Here is a 20,167-nt window from a genome sequence, read left to right as displayed (position 1 = left end):
TCCTCAGATTTTTGTTTAGTGGTCCACAAAGTAATTTCTGTTTCCTCTCGAATCCTTCTTTTACCATTTCCTAATTTCTGTTGAGCAATACATATCATCCATTATTACACTTCCCAAGTAATTGAAGTTATTCACTTGCTCTATTTCCTCTCCCCCCATTTTCATACGGCATTTTATCCCCTTTCCTCCAGTTACCATGCTTTTCGTTTTCTTCTTGTTAATCTTCATTCAAAATTCTTCTAATTTTGTGTTTAGATCATCTAACATCTGTTCCATCTCTCTTGCACTCTCTGCCATCACAACAATGTCGTCTGCAAATCTTATACACTCCACTCTCCAAGCCCCTATATAAACTCCTCTCCTTCCATCAAAACTTTCATTAATAACTTCCTCCAGATAGATATTGAACAGTGTTGGTGACAAACAACAACCTTGTCTTACACCTCTTCCCAGTTCAATTTCTTCACTCATCACACCTCCTATTCTCTCTTGCTCTCTGGTTCAAATATAAATTTCTAATTAGCCGTCTATCCCTTCAGTCAACTCCCTGTTTCCTTAGGATTTCCATCAGTTTGTCCCATCTGACACAGTCAAAATCCTTCTCAAGATCAATGAATAAAACATACACCTTCCTTTTCTTCTCCATGTACCTCACTCCTATCACTCTCAGTAGCCCAATGGCATCTCTAGTTCTCACACCTCGCCTGAAACCAAATTGTTCATCTCCTATAATGCAATCCAGCTTTCCATATAGCCTCCTGTTGAGCATCCTTAGCAAGACTTTGGCTGCATGCGATATCAGGCTCACTGTTCTATGTTCCTCACACTTTCTGCTGTCTTTTTGTTTTCTATACGTATTAATATACTTTCTATAAAGTCCTTTGGCCAATTTCCTGTCACATATATTTGATTACACAATTCAATTAACTCCCTTTTCCCTTCTTTCATCAATGACTTTAACAGTTCCGCAGGAATCTCATCAATTCCCATTGCCTTTCCATTTTTCTTCTCCTTCATAGATCCTTCAATCTCACTAATTAGTATTCGTTTCCTTAGTCATCATCTGCAACTTTATCTTCTTCTTCTATCCCAAGGTCTCCTTCACTTGGTCAGCTGTCTGCAGCATATAGCCATTCTATATATTCTTCACATCTTCTCATTATTTCTTGGGGTTCACTCACCATTTTACCATCTGCTGCCTCTACTTCCTTTAGTCCATTGTTGTTTCTCTTTCCCCTGAATGTCAAATCCATTGCTTCTTTGTATATCAAATCATATTTTCCTTCTTTCTCTAATTTCTTTATCTTGTCACACTTTTCTGTCAGCCATTTCCCCTTTGCTTTTTCTGTTTCCCTTCTTATTTCATTATTTCACCTCCTGTAGTTGCACTTCCCTTCTTCTGTGTTTACAGATTTACGTTCCCTGCGATCATCCATCTTGGTTATCACTTCTGGCGTTACCCTTTCTTTCTTTACTTTTTTCCTCTCCTTGACTCCAAGCGTTTTCTTACCTGCCTTTTTGATCCCATTTTTAAAATGATCCCATTTTGCTTCTGTGCATTCCATTTCCTGTCCTTGCATCACGATTTCACAATATGCATTCTCTAACTTTTCACAATTGCCTTTGTCTTTCAGTTTCTCAAAGTTAATGTGCTCTCTCTTCTGTCCTTTCCTGATTTTTTAATTTAACTAGAACCTCAGCTACTACTAATATATGATCTGAATAAATATCTGCCGCTGGGTAACTTTTGATCCTCTTTAGGTAATTCCGGTATCTTTGTTGTATCATTATGTAATCAATTTGATATCTTTTGTTGTCAAATCAAGATATCCATGTATACCATCATCTTTTGTAGTTATCAAATAGAGTATTTCCAACTAGAATGAAAGTTTCATTGCAGTATCCCAACAATCTTTGCCCTCTCTCATTTCTTTCTACTAGTCCAAATTTTCCCCGGTCCATCACGAGCTACTGCATTCCAATCACCCATTATAACAATAAATGCATTTCTTTTCTCTCTCTATGCTAAGTATTCTATCTTCTCATAGCATTCTTCTACCTCTTCATCTGAATAATTACTTGTTGGCAGATAGACCTGGATGATAACTAAGTCTTTCTTTTTCCCTTTCCGTCTCATCATCATTATCCTTCCATTAACATATTCAACCTTAATAACCGTGTCCTATCAACATTCCAACCCCATACATTCCACTTTTATCTGCACCTGAATAGTACAATTGGAAGCTGGCACTTTCTAGTTCTCCACAAACACCCCATCTCACCTTATACATTCCGAGTACATCCAATTTGTTTCTTGTCATTTCACATATGTGTTTTCTAATTTCCCTTCCTGGAGAAGGGTTAAAACATTCCAAGTCCCAATCCCCAGTAAGTCTTCCATCTTCTTCTCCATCCTTCCTTTTCCATATGCTCTAATCTGTGGAGTCCTCATTGTATTCCCCTCCCGGAGATCTCATTGAGGGGATGCTTTAAATCTGGAATATTGTAAAAGAGGTCCATCCCATGAATGTCTGTGGAAGTAATTCCAGTGGTGGTTTCCCATTGCCTTCCACTGTCCTCCACATCCTGTCAGCTCACTGACCCAGTTTCCTGCTGGGGATGGTTACCCAACCTTCAACTGGGTTGCTCAGCTCAACAGGGGCACCATGTGTAGGTAGGATTGTGTAGAATTGAGGTGGAAGAGGCTAGGAGAACTCTCTTGTTGATTTCTTGTATTTGCATCTCACCCCCATTTTTATTCACAGCTGCAAGGTTGTAGCACTGACTCCCCCAAGTCATCTCCCAGTAATGCAGAAAAAGGACTGAAAAATTCCAACTCTGCTGGTATTGATGGTGTCCCTGCAACAACCTTGAAGAAGAGTGCATCAAACCTAACTGAAATACTTACACACTTATGGGACTGCTTACTCCAGGCAGGTACTTTCCCTGATGTATTGAAAACATCTAAAGTCATTCCAGTACATTAAAAAAAGCAAGAAAGATAACGTAGTGAACTACAGATGCACCACAATGTCCTCCTGCATTTCAAAAGTATTAGAAAAAATTATGTATGACATACATATGAAATTTGTAAGTAAAAATAATATCCCATGCAATGAACAACCTGGATTCAGAAATAAGAGGTCAATGACAACTGCTGTTTATGAGTGCAATTCTATATAAAGCCTGATGGACAAGAAACAGGAATCAATAGGAGTATTTATTGACCTGTCAAAAGCTTTTGACATGGTGGACCATAAGATTCTGCTCTCAAAGCTTGAAAAATATGGAATTAGAGGTCTGTTCAACAGCTAGATCAGTTCTTTCCTGAGCAAGCATAGGAAAGGCAGTGTGCATCAAACACACAAATATTCACCTAAAAACTGTATCTGAACACTTATCAGACTTTAAACAAATTAAATATGGTGTACCCCAAGGATCAGTAATGGGACCAAATCTGTTCCTTCCATATATAAATGATCTCAAATGTGGATGCACATAAAACAATCATATTTGCAGATGACACCACAATTCTACTAAAATGAGACAGATAAAAACAATTACAATAATCACAAATGTGGATGCACATAAAACAATCATATTTGCAGATGACACCACAATTCTACTAAAATGAGACAGGAAAGAACAATTACAATAATCACAAAGCAACTTAGCAGCCAGGCAGAGTAATCAGCTTGTAATAAAGAGCAAAAAGACCATTGCACTAAAATTTGATAATGCTCCAAACAAGGAAATGTTTATCCCAATCATCTCCATCAATGATGAACTAATGAGTACCAGTACTGAAACCAAATTCCTAGGGCTTTGGCTGCACAGTGATGTTAAATGGAACATGCATATTGCATACCTTAATTCAGACCTGAGCAAGACATGTTACCTTCTTTACTCACTAAAATATGCTGAAGTGAGAAAAACAGTAATGAATGCATACCATAGCTACTTCCATTCTTGCATTAAATATGGAGTCACTTTCTGGGGAAAGTCTAAAACAGATAATAACACTTTCCAACTACAAAAAAGGGCCATTAGAATCATGTTTGGATGCAAACCTAGAGACTCTTGCAAACCTCTGTTTAAGATACTTGGTATTATTCCATTACCATGTGTAGGAAACCCTTATATTCATTAAAATAAATGTAATAGGTAAGGGCTGCAGACTGCAAAAAACTGTGATATATATGATTATTTTAGCAGAAAAAACAAAAATTTACATATAATCCAAATCAACATATTCTGTGCCAAGAAGGTACTTTCCACATGGGAATTAAACTTTATAACAAACTTCCCGAAAACATAAAAGCTGTTACTCAGGTCAAAACCTTTGGAAACTCTCTAAAGTCATACTTACAGCATCACTTCTTGTACTCCACTGAAGAATATTTAAATTTATGAAGTGTGCTAAATACATACTTAATGCATAAAGTGTTTTATCACAACCTTAAATAAATATGCCTAGAGATAACTTTCAGAAGTGTACTTGTAATTTCAACTGTCTAATGCCTTACACAAAATATGTGTTTTTAGACAATGGGACCAATAAACACAATACAATATACTTCATTAGGGATTGTACATCCCACATCAGTATGTTCAGATGTAAATAAGAAAATGCCAATGTTGATGTCCTTAGGGTAATTCACAGTGAGATGCAAAATATTTATGAAAGTAAGTGTTGCACATCTTTGTATGCTGCAGAATCTCCATAGTAAGTCCCCACACATCAATTTAGTATTTTATCTGAAAATGATGGTTAACATACTTGCAAGTTAGAAGCATGAGAACTTAACATTGAAAATATGATATTAATTTTTCTCACTAACTTCATTCATTACTTCATGCTAGTAAAACAGTAGTTCACTACAATATTTTCAAGACCAACTATAGCTTGAGTCAGGTATTGTTTTGATTTGATTATTCTCTGTTAATGAACTTAATGTGCACTGTAGGGGTGTGCACTACTTTTGAGATTTTGCTCATTCCCAGCACCAAAATATCACCTTAATTGAAGGAAACAAATAATTTATAACATACTGTCTACAGGCTGTATTACATCTGTTCTTACTGTTTTGTTAACAGTTTGTTTGTTATATTTCTGAAACAGTATCAATGACCAGTCAAGCGTCCATTTAACCCTTCCAGTCTCAAAATAGGAAAAAAATGTACAATTTAAAAAATTTTCACTATATTACCCTCTACTACCACAGTAAGCAATGAATAGAAGAAGAAATTGTCAAAAAGAAAATATGCAAATGTTTTAACAAGCGAATTTCCCTTTGGAACGTAATTTTAAAATTTTTTACATAATTAACCTTTATTATCATAGCTAGCAATAAATACAGTAAGACATTGGCAAAAAGTAAACATTCAATTGCTTCAGGGAGATGCTTTTGCTTTAGAACCAATGGGACATACGATTTTCAAACACCCATCTTTTCATGTGATCCATTTCAAAACCACTCATAAAAGTATTAGTACACACCCAAATTTATGTTACAATAACTTTAGATATACTTATTTCACTGTCACTGATTTCCCCAATATGGCCATTATAAAAATAACAGCATGTCACAATCTCCTGCAATCATATAGCATACTCTCCATGCTGACTGTTGCTTTGAATATAATGAGTGACTGCTACTATACACTACACTTGTAGAAGTATCTCAGTGGAGCACTAAATGTTTCTGTCTTGCAATAGCATCAGTAGTTTCATGTTAACAGCACTGGTATTTCAAACTAAATATAATAAAATGGTGGTTTCAGGTAGCAGCCACTGGTCCTCAAAAGAGTTAAATTTACTGCTTAAAAATTACACCCTCAATACAGCATGTAGATTTGCTTTAGATATGCTCTTATAAGCTACAACTACATTCATTACATTATATAAATACTGATCAATATTTGTATGTCACCAAACATATTCTAACTTCAACATACTACTTATGAAACTAGAAACTGAACATCAGCTACCAGCCTTACTGTTTTACCATTCTAAGATTACATTTTCTTAACTAGAGCAAACTATAACCAATTATAGACAATAGCAATGAAGATTGATAATACCATGCAATTTCAAATACAGACATGTCCAATACTGACATAAAGAAGTGGATGGTATCTCACCTTGTAATCCATTTGTTCTGAACAGTTGAATACATAGACCATGACACCCATTGCTCTGCCAAGGTCTTTTGTAGTCTCTGTTTTGCCTGTACCTGCAGGCCCAGCTGGTGCTCCTCCCATGATCAAATGCAATGACTGAAAACAATTACAAATGGTGATACTAAATATTGTAATACTGTAATATTACCAAACAAAATCAAGAAAATCATGGTACCAACAAAAGTAGTATATGTCAAAATTATGGTTTTTGGAACTTGTAGCAAATGAGTGAGTGGATCAAGGTTACATGGCTCCTTTCAGTTGTTAGAAAATAAGACAACACACTACTTGGTGACTTCAGCAAAAGATTGGAATTTGTGCCTTCTCTTTTATCCAATTTACTTGTGTCTTTCACCACTAAGTGAGGCTACACGTGCTACAGAAAACATATTAGGTATGTGACCACATTATGTCTTATGAGAAAACTGGAAAAATAATTTGATCAGACTTGCTGTTCTCACTAGTAGGTTGCAAACAGTTTTATATGTAATTACAGGAATTTCTTTACACAAGATTTCTCAAAAAAGTTTAACATCTTTGATTTGCCATTTGTAACAAGACCTGATTTCCTACAGAAAATAGTTTTCATCTCTCTATAGGTTAACAAACTATTAGTGAAAATGAAACATTTGAATACGTTTACCTGGGTCAGTGTGATATAACAACGGTCAGTAAGTGGCGTGATGACTAAACGAGGTGTATTTCCAAGATACTCATGGCCATATCTAAATTGTGCATCACATATATTGCAAAAACAATCTTTAAATTTCTGATCCCACCTGGAAAAAAAATTTGCAGAAAATGCTGTCAGAACTGCAATCAAAATAAAATAATAGTATCAAGATGTGATTTACATTAATTTAAAATTAAAAACATAATTAAGCTTCAGTCTTATGCTAATTCATGCAGCGAAGGATTCCAAGAAAATTAGGAGTACCAAATACTTAGTATCTGCTTTCAGAGCTGATGAAAATCATACCTATGCCTGAGCTGTGATTGCCATTGGAATGCCGATGCTGATTCAACTTTTTGTTGAATCAGCTTTGCAACAACATCTCTGGAATGAACATCAATTGTACAAATTGTCATAATTTTTTGGCGATCCCCTTTTGTGAGATCACCAAGGAGCAATGTTATAAGTACACTCAGCTGCGATATCTGTTGACAAAAGTAGAAAAAAATGTGATCAAACAAATTTTGTAACACTACTAAAATTGTTTCAAAGACACATTGACAAAAATATAACTGTTACCTCACACATAATGACTGAGCAGTTTCATGTAAATTGTGGATAACAATTATGAAACAGAAATACTAAGAAACAGTCAATGAAAACACACAAAATTTAATTGTACACTCTAGAAATAACTATAGAGTGCATGGCAGAGAGAGCATTTTGTCACACCATACACATATTAATTAAGTGGATAGATAAAAAACCTACTCACCAAGTGGCAACAGAATATGCACATAAAAGACTGTTATAATTGGCAAGCTTTTGGAGCCAGTGACTACTTCTTCAGGCAGAAGGTTTGAAGGGGAAGCAAGAGGGGTGAAGGTAAACTACTGGAGAGGTCTAGGAAAGGGGGTAGATTTCAGGAAAGTCACCCAGAACCACGGGTCAGCGGAGACTTACTGTACAGGATGAGAGGAAAAGACTAACTGTGGGGGGGGACTGCATCGGACGAGATTTGAAAACCTGAGAGCTTAAACGTGGAAGACAGGGTAATATGCAGACAGGGAGTACTTCTTAAACATCAAGCATGAGTTAATAAGAGTGAAAAGCTGCAGAGTTCTGAGAAACTGGTGCCGGACGAAGAATCCAGACAGCGCATGTAGTGAAACAGGCACCAAGGTCATGAATGTCATTTTGTAGAGCACGCTCTGCAACAGATATTGCGAGTTGCCAAAATATACCCTCTGCCTATGTGCAATCATCCTAATTGATAATTTGGTGGTAGCCATGCCGATGTAGAAGGCTGAACAGTGTTTATATAACAGCTGGTATAAGAAACGTGTCGTTTTGCAGGTGGCTCTCCCTTTGATAGTATATGTTTCGCCTGTTACAGAGCTGTTGTAATTGGTAGTAGGAGGGTGCATAGGTCAAGTATTGCAACAGGGATGGTCACATGGGTAGGAGCCATAGGGTAGGAAGATGGGTGCAGAAGGAGCATAGGGCCTGACAAGAATATTGCGGAGATTGCGATGGTGACGGGAAGCTGTGGAATGACCTCATTTCAGGGCATGATTTTAGGAAGTCATGGCCCTGTTGAAGTAGTTGATTAACACATTCCAGACCAGGATAATACTGAGTCACCAATTGTGTCCTCCGAAGTTGTTTTTGGAGGGATCAGCAGTAGCAGGATTGGATGTGATGGCCTGGGAAATCTGCTTTTTAACTAGGCTGGTGGGGTAATTATGTGCAGTGAAGGCTGAGATGAGAATGGCGATGTACTGCTGTAAAGTTTGCATCCGAATAAATACGTTTGACTCAGATACCAAGGCCATATGGGAGGGAATATTCGACAGGGAAAGGATGGCAGCTATCAAAATGTAAGTAGTGTTGTTTGTTGGTATGGTTAATGTGGACTGAAGTGTGTAGCTGGCCTTTGGTGAGGACGAGATCAACATCAAGGAATGTGGCATGGGATTCGGAATAGGAAAATGTGAAATTTTACTGGGAGAAGGTATTTACAGATCCCAGGAATTTTAGCAGGTCAGCCTCACCATGGGTCCATATGATAAAGATGTCATCAATGTATCCAAACCAAACAAGGGGGTGAAGACTTACAGCTCCCAGGAAAGCCCGTGCCAAGTAACCCATGAAAAGGTTGGCATAGGAAGGAGCCATCTTGGTTACTATGGTCGTACGCCTGATTATAAAGGTGAGTAGGAAGGATGTCATAGATCTGGAATCAGGTTGGCACTGATTGAGGAAATTTTCAGCAGCAGACAAACCATGTATGTGGGTGATGTTGACATAGAGGGGGGTGGGATCAATGGTGACAAGCAATGTGGGTGGTGGGAGTGGGATGGGCACAGATTTCAGATGACCTAGGAAATTGTTGGTATTTTTGATGTAGGAGGGGAGTCTTTGCACTGTTACTATGGGCTGTAGGTGTTGATCACCCAAGACAGATATATGTTCGATGGGTGCGTTGATGCCAGCAACTATAGGTTGGCCAGGATGACTAGGTTTGTGGACCATAGAGAGAAGGGGTTGGGGGTGTGTGGTTTGGGTGGGGTGAGAAATTCTATGGACTGAGCTGTTATTCCTTGTGAGGGGCCTGAGGTTTTAAGGAGGAACTGGAGGTCAGTTTGAATGACAGGGATGGGATCTTGATGGCAGACCCCGTATGTAGAGGTGTGTGACAGCCACTCCATCGATTTCTAGCTCTTCGAACTGCCCTCTATTGCCATTATGAATCCCATCTCATATTACATCCATTCCTTTTGAAAACATGCCTTTGCACTATCAAAACTAAAATACCACATTTTGTTTCCTGAAACCTGCTTATCCCTTGGAGTTACTCAAAAAGGCATAACACTGAAAGTCCCTGTTTCTGGATGCAGTCCTACCCTACACCAGGCCCTTTTATGGTTTCAAATACAACAATCTCTTGCTCTTACATGGCTAATCTGTAACATATATGACTCAGCAGCCAATTTCCACTCTACCAGACTTCTCTCCTTCTACAAAACCCTGAAGTTATCTGCCCTGCATGTTTCCTTAAATGGTATCATCTGCCAAGCCAACTTCAAACTGCAAGAACATGCCAGACTTCACTTCAAAAAGCTCTCTCATCTTCTCCTAAACTACCTGGACAGTGGTGTTTCCCTTCCAGCCCTACTACATACAGCTCCCTAAACAGCCACACCATCAGCCACCATTCCTCTCCTACAAACTGAGCTTGGCCAACCTACTTTCCACAACTTTCACCACTACCTGCCAGACCAAGAATAACCCATAATCCCAAGAACCAGTCACAACAGTACAGTGTCCTTAACCTCTCATCCAAAGCACTCTCCCCTCCTGAATCATCTGTATTATCTAAGGGTCTCACTTTCAGCCCTAAACCTGCACTTCATGATGCTGCTTTGGTGAATGACTTACTTTCCTTCGGAAGTAATATCCACTGAAAATATCACTTTGCTACCCAATCCCAAAACCTTTCCAATAGCAAACCTGACACAGAACCCTGCCTTGAATAGCTCAGACCACGATCCCAACTTGATCCACCACCACTACCTCAAGATAATCCCTTACAGGCCTTCCAAGAATTCCTCACATCCAGCATTGCTTCACAACCCTTCCTCAGGTTCCTACAGCAGGATCCCTAACCTGTCCTCTGCAGAACTCCAGGCTCTACATTCCCTAAAAGCTGATGACTCCATCATCATCCTCCCAACAGACAAAGGATCTACCAATGTAGTACTTGACCGAAAGGAGTATGTTAGTGGAGGTCTACAACAGCTGTCTGACACCTGTACACACAGCGTCTGTCATCAAGATTCCATCCCTGTGATTCAAACTGGCCTGCAGTCCCTCCTTAAAACCTCAGGCCCCTCACAAGGACTCATACTTCAGTACATACAACTTCTCACCCCACTCAAACCACACACCCCCACCATTTACCTTCTCCCTAAGGCCCACAAACCCAATCATCCTAGCTGTCCTATAGTTGCTGACTTCAAAGCAGCCACTGAAAATATATCTGCCTTAGTTGATCAACACCTCCAACCCATTGTGCAAAGATTCCCTCCCACATCGAAGTATCCAACCATTTCCTAGATCGTCTGAAATCCATGTCATTTATATCACCACACTCATTGCTTGTCACCACCGATGCCACCTCCCTGTATACCAACATCCCCCACGTACATGGTTGGTCTGCTGCTGAAAGTTTCCTCAGTCGGCACTCACCTAATTCCAAACCCATGACATCTTTCCACTTATCTTAATCAACTTTATACTTAGCAACAACCATTTCACCTTTGAAGGGCAGACATACAAACAGATCAGGGGTACGGCCCTGGTAACCAGGATGGCTCCTTCCTAAGCCAACCTTTTCATGGGTCGCTTGGAGGAGGCTTTCCTGGGGTCATAAGTCTTCACCCCCTTGTTTGGTTTAGATACATTGATGACATCTTTACCATATGGACTCATGGTGAGGCTGACCTGCTAAAATTCCAAGGATCTCTAAATACTTTCTCCCAATAAAATTTCACATGTCCCTATTCTGAATCCCAAGCCACTTTCCTTGATGTTGATCACCTCCTCACCGAAGGCCAGCTACAGACTTCAGTCCACATTGAACATACCAACAAACAACAGTACTTTCGTTTTGACAGCTGCCATCCTTTCCATGTCAAACGTTCCCTCCCGCATGGCTTTGGCATCTGAAGCAAACGTATTTATTCGGAACAAAAACAAATACAAATGGACAAGTGATACAAATGCCGGAAATGAAACGAAACATACTCTGAGTACTGCAAAAGAAAATGAGTTTTTAATAATAGGTGACTCTATGTCAAAAATCATCGTAGTTCCAAACTCGAAAATAGACGTTCGTCCTGGAATCAGGACTAAGCAATTACTAAAACATTTCAGCAATATCCTAAAATCAGCAGCAAGTGCTATGTGGTAGAAATACCAAAGGTGTATTTATTCACATTGGAATGAACTGTCTATGAAGCAGCAGTGAAGAAGAAATCATCAACAATACAAGGAACCTAATAAGAACTGCCAGGAACGTCTACAACATCTCGAGAATTATAATCAGTGGCATTTTGTACAGAAGGTCAGTAAGTGACAACTACATAAACAGCATAAACGACAATGTTAAAGAGGAATGTAATAAACTAGGTGTAATATTCATGATCCAAACAAATTTCTTAATGACAAGTATCTTGGTAAAGATGGATTGCATCTCAACAGACTAGGCTCTAGAATATTTAGTAAGATGTTCATAGATGTTTGTCAGATTATAATGGACAAGGAAAACTTATAAGCAGTAATCTGGGTGAAAATACATTCATGCAAATATATTCCAGGGAAATATTAAATTCCCACTGTAAAACATCTCCCTGGAATGAAAATTCAAAAAATACCAGAAATGATGTACCAGATGAAATCCAGACCTCCACCTCACAGCCAGGATTTTCTGTGGGGACACAAAATAAAAACTCACAGGTAAAACACAAAAATAAGAACTTGGATCTTTTTTACCAAAATGTGCAATCACTAACCAGTAAAACAAGTAAAATCCAAATTCTATTTGAAAACAAGTTAAAAAGTACCTCATTATTCTGTCTCACAGAACATCGGCTTGATGAGGACAAGTTACATATTTTGTCCCTACCTAATTTTGTGCTAGGTGGTTATTTCTGTAGAATAGTTCTTAAATATGGTGGCAGTTGTATATTCATAAGAAATAATATAAACTTTGTAAATATAAAATTTCCTGTTCAAATAGTGAAGGAAAAGATGTAGAGCTATCAGGAATTGAGATTTCCAGAATGAGATTTTCACTCTGCAGCGGTGCGTGCGCTGATATGAAATTTGCCCGTGAAAGGCAAAGGTCCCGAGTTCAAGTCTCGGTTGGGCACACAGTTTTAATCTGCCAGGAAGTTTCATATCAGTGCACACTCCGCTGCAGAGTGAAAATCTCATTCTGGAAACATCCCCCAGGCTGTGGCTAAGCCATGTCTCCGCAGTATCCTTTCTTTCAGGAGTGCTAGTTCTGCAAGGTTCGCAGGAGAGCTTCTGTAAAGTTTGGAAGGTAGGAGACGAGATACGGGCAGAAGTAAAACTGTGAGGACTGGGCGTGAGTCGTGCTTCAGTAGCTCAGATGGTAGAGCACTTGCCTGCGAAAGGCAAAGGTCCCGAGTTCGAGTCTCGGTCGGGCACACAGTTTTAAGCTGTTATTTGTTTATACAGAGCTCCAAATGGTGACATAAATACGCTCCTGAAAAGTTTGGAATCTTCACTTAACAGACTAACACAAAGAAACAGAATTATTCTATGTGGTGATTTAAATATTGACTTTGCAAAGGACACCATAGAAAAGAATGAATTACTGAATCCCTTGCAAACTTTTAACATGAAATCCACCATAGAAACAGCAACTCATATCACTAAGACTTCATGTAACATGATTGATCAGATATTTGTAAATGTAGAAATGAAGTATACAACAGAAACACTAAACACAGGCTTTGGGAATCACACAGCTCAAAAACTCTCTGTGAGTATGGAAACTGAGCTACAGCTTAAACACTGCCTAACAACCACCAGTAGAAACTACAGTAATGAAAATACAAATCATTTTCTCCATTACTTGAGCAAAGAAAGCTGGGAAGAGATTTATAACTGCAAACACACAGATGGAAAATATAATAACTTTATTAACAATTTTTCCTACTATTTTAAACTGTGCTTCCCTCCAACCCAGAGGAAAACATACACAAGGGAAACAAAAAATAAATGGAATGTTCCTGGGATTCTAGTATCTTCAAACAAAAAAAAGATTACTGCACAGTTTGTCCAAAAAACTCACATCACCAGAATTTGACTCTTACTACAAAACCTATAAAAAGATATTAAAAATGTTGTCAAACAAGCAAAAATAATGGCAAATGACACGTATTTAAAAAATTCCACCAATAAGACGAAAGCCATGTGGAATATTGTTGGGAAAGAAACTGCAGCAGAGCAGATAGACTTCCGTAACATTAACTGCCTAATGGAGAACTCAACTGTGATAAATGAACCTACAAAAACTGCAAATAAATTTAATTCCTACTTTACACAGATAGCTAAATCTTACAAATGAAAATTTACAGTGTCCTCCTATAAGTCAATCCAGATGTACGATAAATAACCAATCTATTTTTCTATACCCCACCAATGAAAAGGAAATACTTAATATAATCAAAGAACTGAAGCCCAAATTCTCTTTTGGTACTGACAATATCCCTGACTATATCTTGAAGAAATGTGCTCCCCTCATTGTCAGGTCACTTGTCAACATCAGTAACTGGCCTCCATCAGAAGCGGTGTTCCCAGAAAAATTGAAGATAATGAAAGTAAAACCCCTGTTCAAGAAAGGGCTAAAAACAGAAGTATCAAACTACAGGCCAATCTCATGATTATCTGGTTTTTCCAAAATAATTGAAAAATCTATTACAGAAGACTAATCAATTTCATAGAAAAAAATAATTATTTCTGAAATACTCAACATGGATTCTGAAAATCTAAATCTACTGAGACAGCTATCTTTGCATTCCTAAATGAAGCCTTAAATGCAATAGACAATAAAGAATATATCTCAGCCATATTTCTAGATCTCTCTAAAGCATTTGATGTCATCAGTCACAACATCTTGCTTCAGAAACTTGAATCTATAGGGATCGGCCTATGAATGGATAAAATCATATCTCCAAGAGAGCAATTAGTAGAGCTTACTACCCAAGAAGGGAAGAAGATAAAGTCCTACTGCTCAGAAAAGCAGAGCATCAAGATGGGTCCACATACAAAATACATTACAAATAAATTAAATACCATTTGCTATACTCTCAAAATTCTTTCTGATTGCACATCGAAAGAGACACTGAAAGATGTATACTTCACCCAGGCAGAATCCTTACTGCGATATGGCATAATCTTTTGGGGAAACGCATCTGCTAGCAAAAGTTGTTTTATATGGCAAAAGAGAATTGTAAGAGCCATAGAAAATGCTGCATCAAGAAGCTCTTGCAATCCCTTATTCAAGAAGCTACATATCCTTCCACTTCCATGTCTGTACATTTTACAAGTAATCATATTTGTAAGGAAAATCAGAAAATAGCAACAATCTTGTGTCAACTAATCAGAGTATCCACCTGTATAACACAAGGAGAAAGTTGGTCATACATGTTCAACATGCACACACAACACTAAAACAGAATGGACCCCTGCAAACAGGAAACAGACTATACAATAAGCTACCACAAACATTAAAACAATAAAAGACACTTCAAAATTTAAAACTGCTGTCCATAAATATTTGTTGTAGAAATGTTATTACAGTATAGATGAAAATCTTGAAACATAAAAATTTATTGCCAAATACTAAAATTTAAAAAAAAAAACATTGAATTACTTGGGTTAAATATAATGTATGGAAGCTGAACCTTCAGTTGTGATAATATTAAGCCTAAATCAAAGTAAATATTCTTGTATGATTTAAAAACATTACCGTAAATCACAGTGACTTGTCCAATATCATATTGCATACCTTGTACAACAAATGTTGTAATACAATGTAATGTAATGATGCACACACTTTACAGCAGTACATCGCCATTTTCACCTCGCCTTCACTGTGTGTAATTACCCCACCAGCCTAGTTAAAAAGCAGATTTCCCGGGCCAACCCAAAAAACAACTTTAGAGCACACCACTGATGACTCAGTATTATACTGATCTGGAATGTGTTTATCAACTACTTCAACAGGGCCACGACTTCTAAAATCATGCCCTGAAATGAGAGCCATTCTGTCTGTAATTTTGCCCACCACACATAGAATAGCTTCCTGTCAACCTCCCAATCTCCGCAATATTCTTGTCAGACCCTATGCTCCCTCTGCACCCATCTTCCTACCCTATGACTCCTACCCATGTGACCGTCCCTGCTGCAATACTTGCCCTATGCACCCTCCAACTACCAATTACAACAGCTCTGTAACAGGCAAAATATATACTACCAAAGGGAGAGCCACCTGCAAAACGACACATTTCTTATACCAGTTGTTATATAAACACTGTTCAGCCTTCTACATCAGCATGGTTACCACAAAATTATCAATTAGGATGAATGCACATAGGCAGAGGGTATATACTGGCTACTCGCAATATCTGTTGCAGAGCACTACAAGCACTGCAACTTATCTGTGGTTCTCTCCACCCACCTGTTCCTTAATTTACCTTAAGTTCTTCCATCTCAGCATTTCTTAACTGTAAGTACTCTTTGCTTCACTTCGTTTTAGTTTTCTGCATGTTTCATTGTCTTTCTCATCTATTTGATATGGGCAAGTCTTCAGGTTCAGATTGTATACCGATTAGGTTCCTTTCAGATTACGCTGATACAATAGCTCCCTACTTAGCAATCATACGCAACAGCTCACTCACCGATAGATCTGTACCTACAGATTGGAAAATTGCGCAGGTCACACCAGTGTTTAAGAAGGGTAGTAGGAGTAATCCATCGAACTACAGACTTATATCATTGACGTCAGTTTGCAGTAGGGTTTTGGAGCATACACTGTATTCAAACATTATGAATTACCTTGAAGGGAACGATCTATTGATACGTAATCAGCATGGTTTCAGAAAAGATCATTCTTGTGCAATGCTGCTAGCTCTCTATTCGCAAGAAGTAATGGCCGCTATTGACAAGGGATCTCAAGTTGATTCCGTATTTCTAGATTTCCGGAAAGCTTTTGACACCGTTCCTCACAAGCGACTTCTAATCAAGCTGCGGGCCTATGGGGTATCATCTCAGTTGTGTGACTGGATTCATGATTTCCTGTCAGGAAGGTCGCAGTTCATAGTAATAGACGGCAAATCATCGAGTAAAACTGAAGTGATATCAGGTGTTCCGCAGGGAAGCGTCCTGGGACCTCTGCTGTTCCTGATCTATATAAATGACCTGGGTGACAATCTGAGAAGTTCTCTTAGGTTGTTCACAGATGATGCTGTAATTTACCGTGTAGTAAGGTCATCCAAAGACCAGTATCAGTTGCAAAGTGATTTAGAAAAGATAGCTGTATGGTGTAGCAGGTGGCAGTTGATGCTAAATAACGAAAAGTGTGAGGTGATCCACATGAGTTCCAAAAGAAATCCACTGGAATTCGATTACTCGATAAATAGTACAATTTTCTAGGCTGCCAATTCAACTAAGTACCTGGGTGTTAAAATTACGAACAACTTCAGTTGGAAAGACCACATATATAATATTGTGGGGAAGGCGAGCCAAAGGTTGCGTTTCATTGGCAAGACACTTAGAAGATGCAACAAGTCCACTAAAGAGACAGCTTACACTACACTCGTTCGTCATCTGTTAGAATATTGCTGCGCGGGGAGAGAGTGTGGCAGATATGATATGCGAGTTGGGATGGAAGTAATTAAAGTGAAGACATTTTTCGGCGCGGCGAGATCTATTTACGAAATTTCAGTCACCAACTTTCTCTTCCGAATGCGAAAATATTTTGTTGAGCCCAACCTACATAGGTAGGAATGATCATCAAAATAAAATAAGAGAAATCAGAGCTCGAACAGAAAGGTTTAGGTGTTCGGTTTTCTCGCGCGCTGTTCGGGAGTGGAATGGTAGAGAGATAGTATGACTGTGGTTCGAAGAACCCTCTGCCAAGCACTTAAATGAGAATTGCAGAGTAATCATGTAGATGTAGATATATTTTTCACCGTTCCCCTCCACCTCTGTTACACACCTTGCACTTAGCTTTTCACTCTTATTAACTCATGCTTGATGTTTAAGAAGTCATTCCCGTCTGCATATTACCTTGTCTTCCACCTTTAAGCTCTCAGGTTTTCAAATCTCGTCCGATGCATTCCCCCACAATTAGTCTTTTCCTCTCATCCTGTACGGTAAGTCTCCCCTGACCCATGGTTCTTGGTGACTTTCCCAAAATCTACCCCTTTTCCTACACCTCTCCAGTAGTTTTCCTTCATCCCTCTTGCTTCCCCTTCAACCCTTCTGCCTGAAGTAGAAGCCACTGGCTTTGAAAGCTTGCCAATTACAACTGTCTTTTATGTGCATATTCTGGTGAGTAGATTTTTTGTCGGTCCAACTAAATAATTTTGTCAATAATTGATTGTTTTCATTTTTACATATACATATTAAGGATTCTTCCCATGTGAAAGACAGCAAGCTGATATCTCTCATCTGCTCTTATTGCTCCTCTACAAATAATTATTTTTTTTCTGTATATGTTATTCCTTTTTGATACAGATATCTATGCAGTGTACATGTAACATATGCATACATATCTAAAAAATTATCAAGGATGAGCATGACTTGGAGTTATTGTTCGAAGACTTATTTGTAATGTTCTGATTCTTATTATCAAGGTAATTTTCATGAAAATCTTTTTAAATAAAAATATGGATAACTGAGCTTCTTAATGCAACAGGCAACAGTAAATTCCTTCTGAGCCAATTGGCAGCTCTGATCATACTGACATCAGCCATTAGAAAGACTGGCACTCGACTTTCCAGTAAAGTACTTTGATTTAACTAAAATTAACTAACTTGTGAAGTAATTAACATTAAAGTTTGTAAGCAGCTACATTGCCCATCGCAGGTTTTGCCTGTATCCATATTAGATTCTGACCTTTGCCATTATACTGTTGTTGACTTCACCATCTTCTTGGGACAGAAAGTTGGCTGAAACCAGACGTAAACAGTAATGAAATCCTAAACTCAGATTGGAATGTATACCGCAGAGACAGGCTGGGCAGTGAAGGGGGAGGCGTGATTATAGCGATAAGAAGTGCAATAGTATTGAAGGCAATTGACGGAGATCCGAAATGTGAAATAATTTGGGTGAAGGTCATGGTTAAAACAGGCTCTGCAGCTGTTGTGGCTGAGCACCTGAAGGATAATTTGGAAAATATTTCGAGTAGATTTCCCCACCATGTTATAGTTCTGGATGGAGATTTTAATTTGCCGGATATAGACTGGGAGACTCAGATGTTCATAACGGGTGGCAGGGACAAAGAATCCAGTGAAATTTTTTTAAGTGCTTTATCTGAAAACTACCTTGAGCAGGTAAACAGAGAACCGACTCATGGCGATAACATATTAGACCTTCTGGTGACAAACAGACCCGAACTATTTGAAACAGTTAACACAGAACAGGGAATCAGCGATCATAAAGCGGTTACTGCATCGATGATTTCAGCCGTAAACAGAAATATTAAAAAACGGTAGGAAGATTTTTCTGTTTAGCAAAAGTGACAAAAAGCAGATTACAGAGTACCTGACGGCTCAACACAAAAGTTTTGTCTCAAGTACAGATAGTGTTGAGGATCAGTGGACAAAGGTCAAAACCATTGTACAATATGCGATAGATGAGTAAGTGCCAAGCAAGATTGTAAGAGATGGAAAAGAGCCACCGTAGTACAACAACCAAGTTAGAAAAGTGCTGCGGAAGCAAAGGAAACTTCACGGCAAACATAAATATAGCCAAAGCCTTGCAGACAAACAAAAATTATGCGAAGCGAAATGTAGTGTGAGGAGGGCTATGCGAGAGGCGTTCAATGAATTCGAAAGTAAAGTTCTATGTACTGACTTGGCAGAAAATCCTAAGAAATTTTGGTCTTATGTCAAAGTGGTAGATGGATCAAAACAAAATGTCCAGACACTCTGTGACCAAAATTGTACTGAAATAGAGGATGACAGACTAAAGGCCGAAATACTAAATTTCTTTTTCCGAAGCTGTTTCACAGAGGAAGACTGCACTGCAGTTCCTTCTCTAGATTGTCGCACAGATGACAAAATGGTAGATATCGAAATAGATGACAGAGGGATAGAGAAACAATTAAAAGTGCTCAAAAGAGAAAAGGCTGCTGGACCTGATCGCATACCAGTTTGATTTTACACAGAGTACGCGAAGGAACTTGCCCCCCTTCTTGCAGCGGTGTACCGTAGGTCTCTAGAAGAGCATAGCATTCCAAAGGATTGGAAAAGGGCACAGGTCATCCCCATTTTCAAGAAGGGACGTCGAACAGATGTGCAGAACTATAGACCTATATCTCTAACGTCGATCAGTTGTAGAATTTTGGAACACGTATTATGTTCGAGTATAATGACTTTTCTGGAGACTAGAAATCTACTCTGTAGGAATCAGTATGCACTTCGAAAAAGACGGTCGTGTGAAACCCAGCTCACGCTATTTGTTCACAAGACTCAGAGGACCATAGAC

General features: G+C 38.5%; 1 protein-coding gene across 1 annotated transcript in view; it reads right to left on the bottom strand.

Moving 5' to 3' along the window:
- LOC124803208 (dynein beta chain, ciliary-like) overlaps nt 1-20,167 on the bottom strand; it is a 586,091-nt gene that overhangs the window by 295,587 nt on the left and 270,337 nt on the right. The window contains exons 16-18 of the mRNA XM_047264389.1: nt 7,163-7,341; nt 6,827-6,962; nt 6,145-6,279 (exon numbers count right to left, since the gene is read on the bottom strand). Of these exons, the coding sequence (XP_047120345.1) occupies nt 6,145-6,279; nt 6,827-6,962; nt 7,163-7,341 (450 nt within the window). The remainder of the gene's footprint in view (nt 1-6,144; nt 6,280-6,826; nt 6,963-7,162; nt 7,342-20,167) is intronic.

Source organism: Schistocerca piceifrons, chromosome 6 (genome assembly GCF_021461385.2).
Source record: "Schistocerca piceifrons isolate TAMUIC-IGC-003096 chromosome 6, iqSchPice1.1, whole genome shotgun sequence".
NCBI lineage: Eukaryota > Metazoa > Arthropoda > Insecta > Orthoptera > Acrididae > Schistocerca > Schistocerca piceifrons.
The sequence above is the reverse complement of the archived record's forward strand: the minus strand, read 5'-3'. Positions and strand labels throughout refer to the sequence as shown.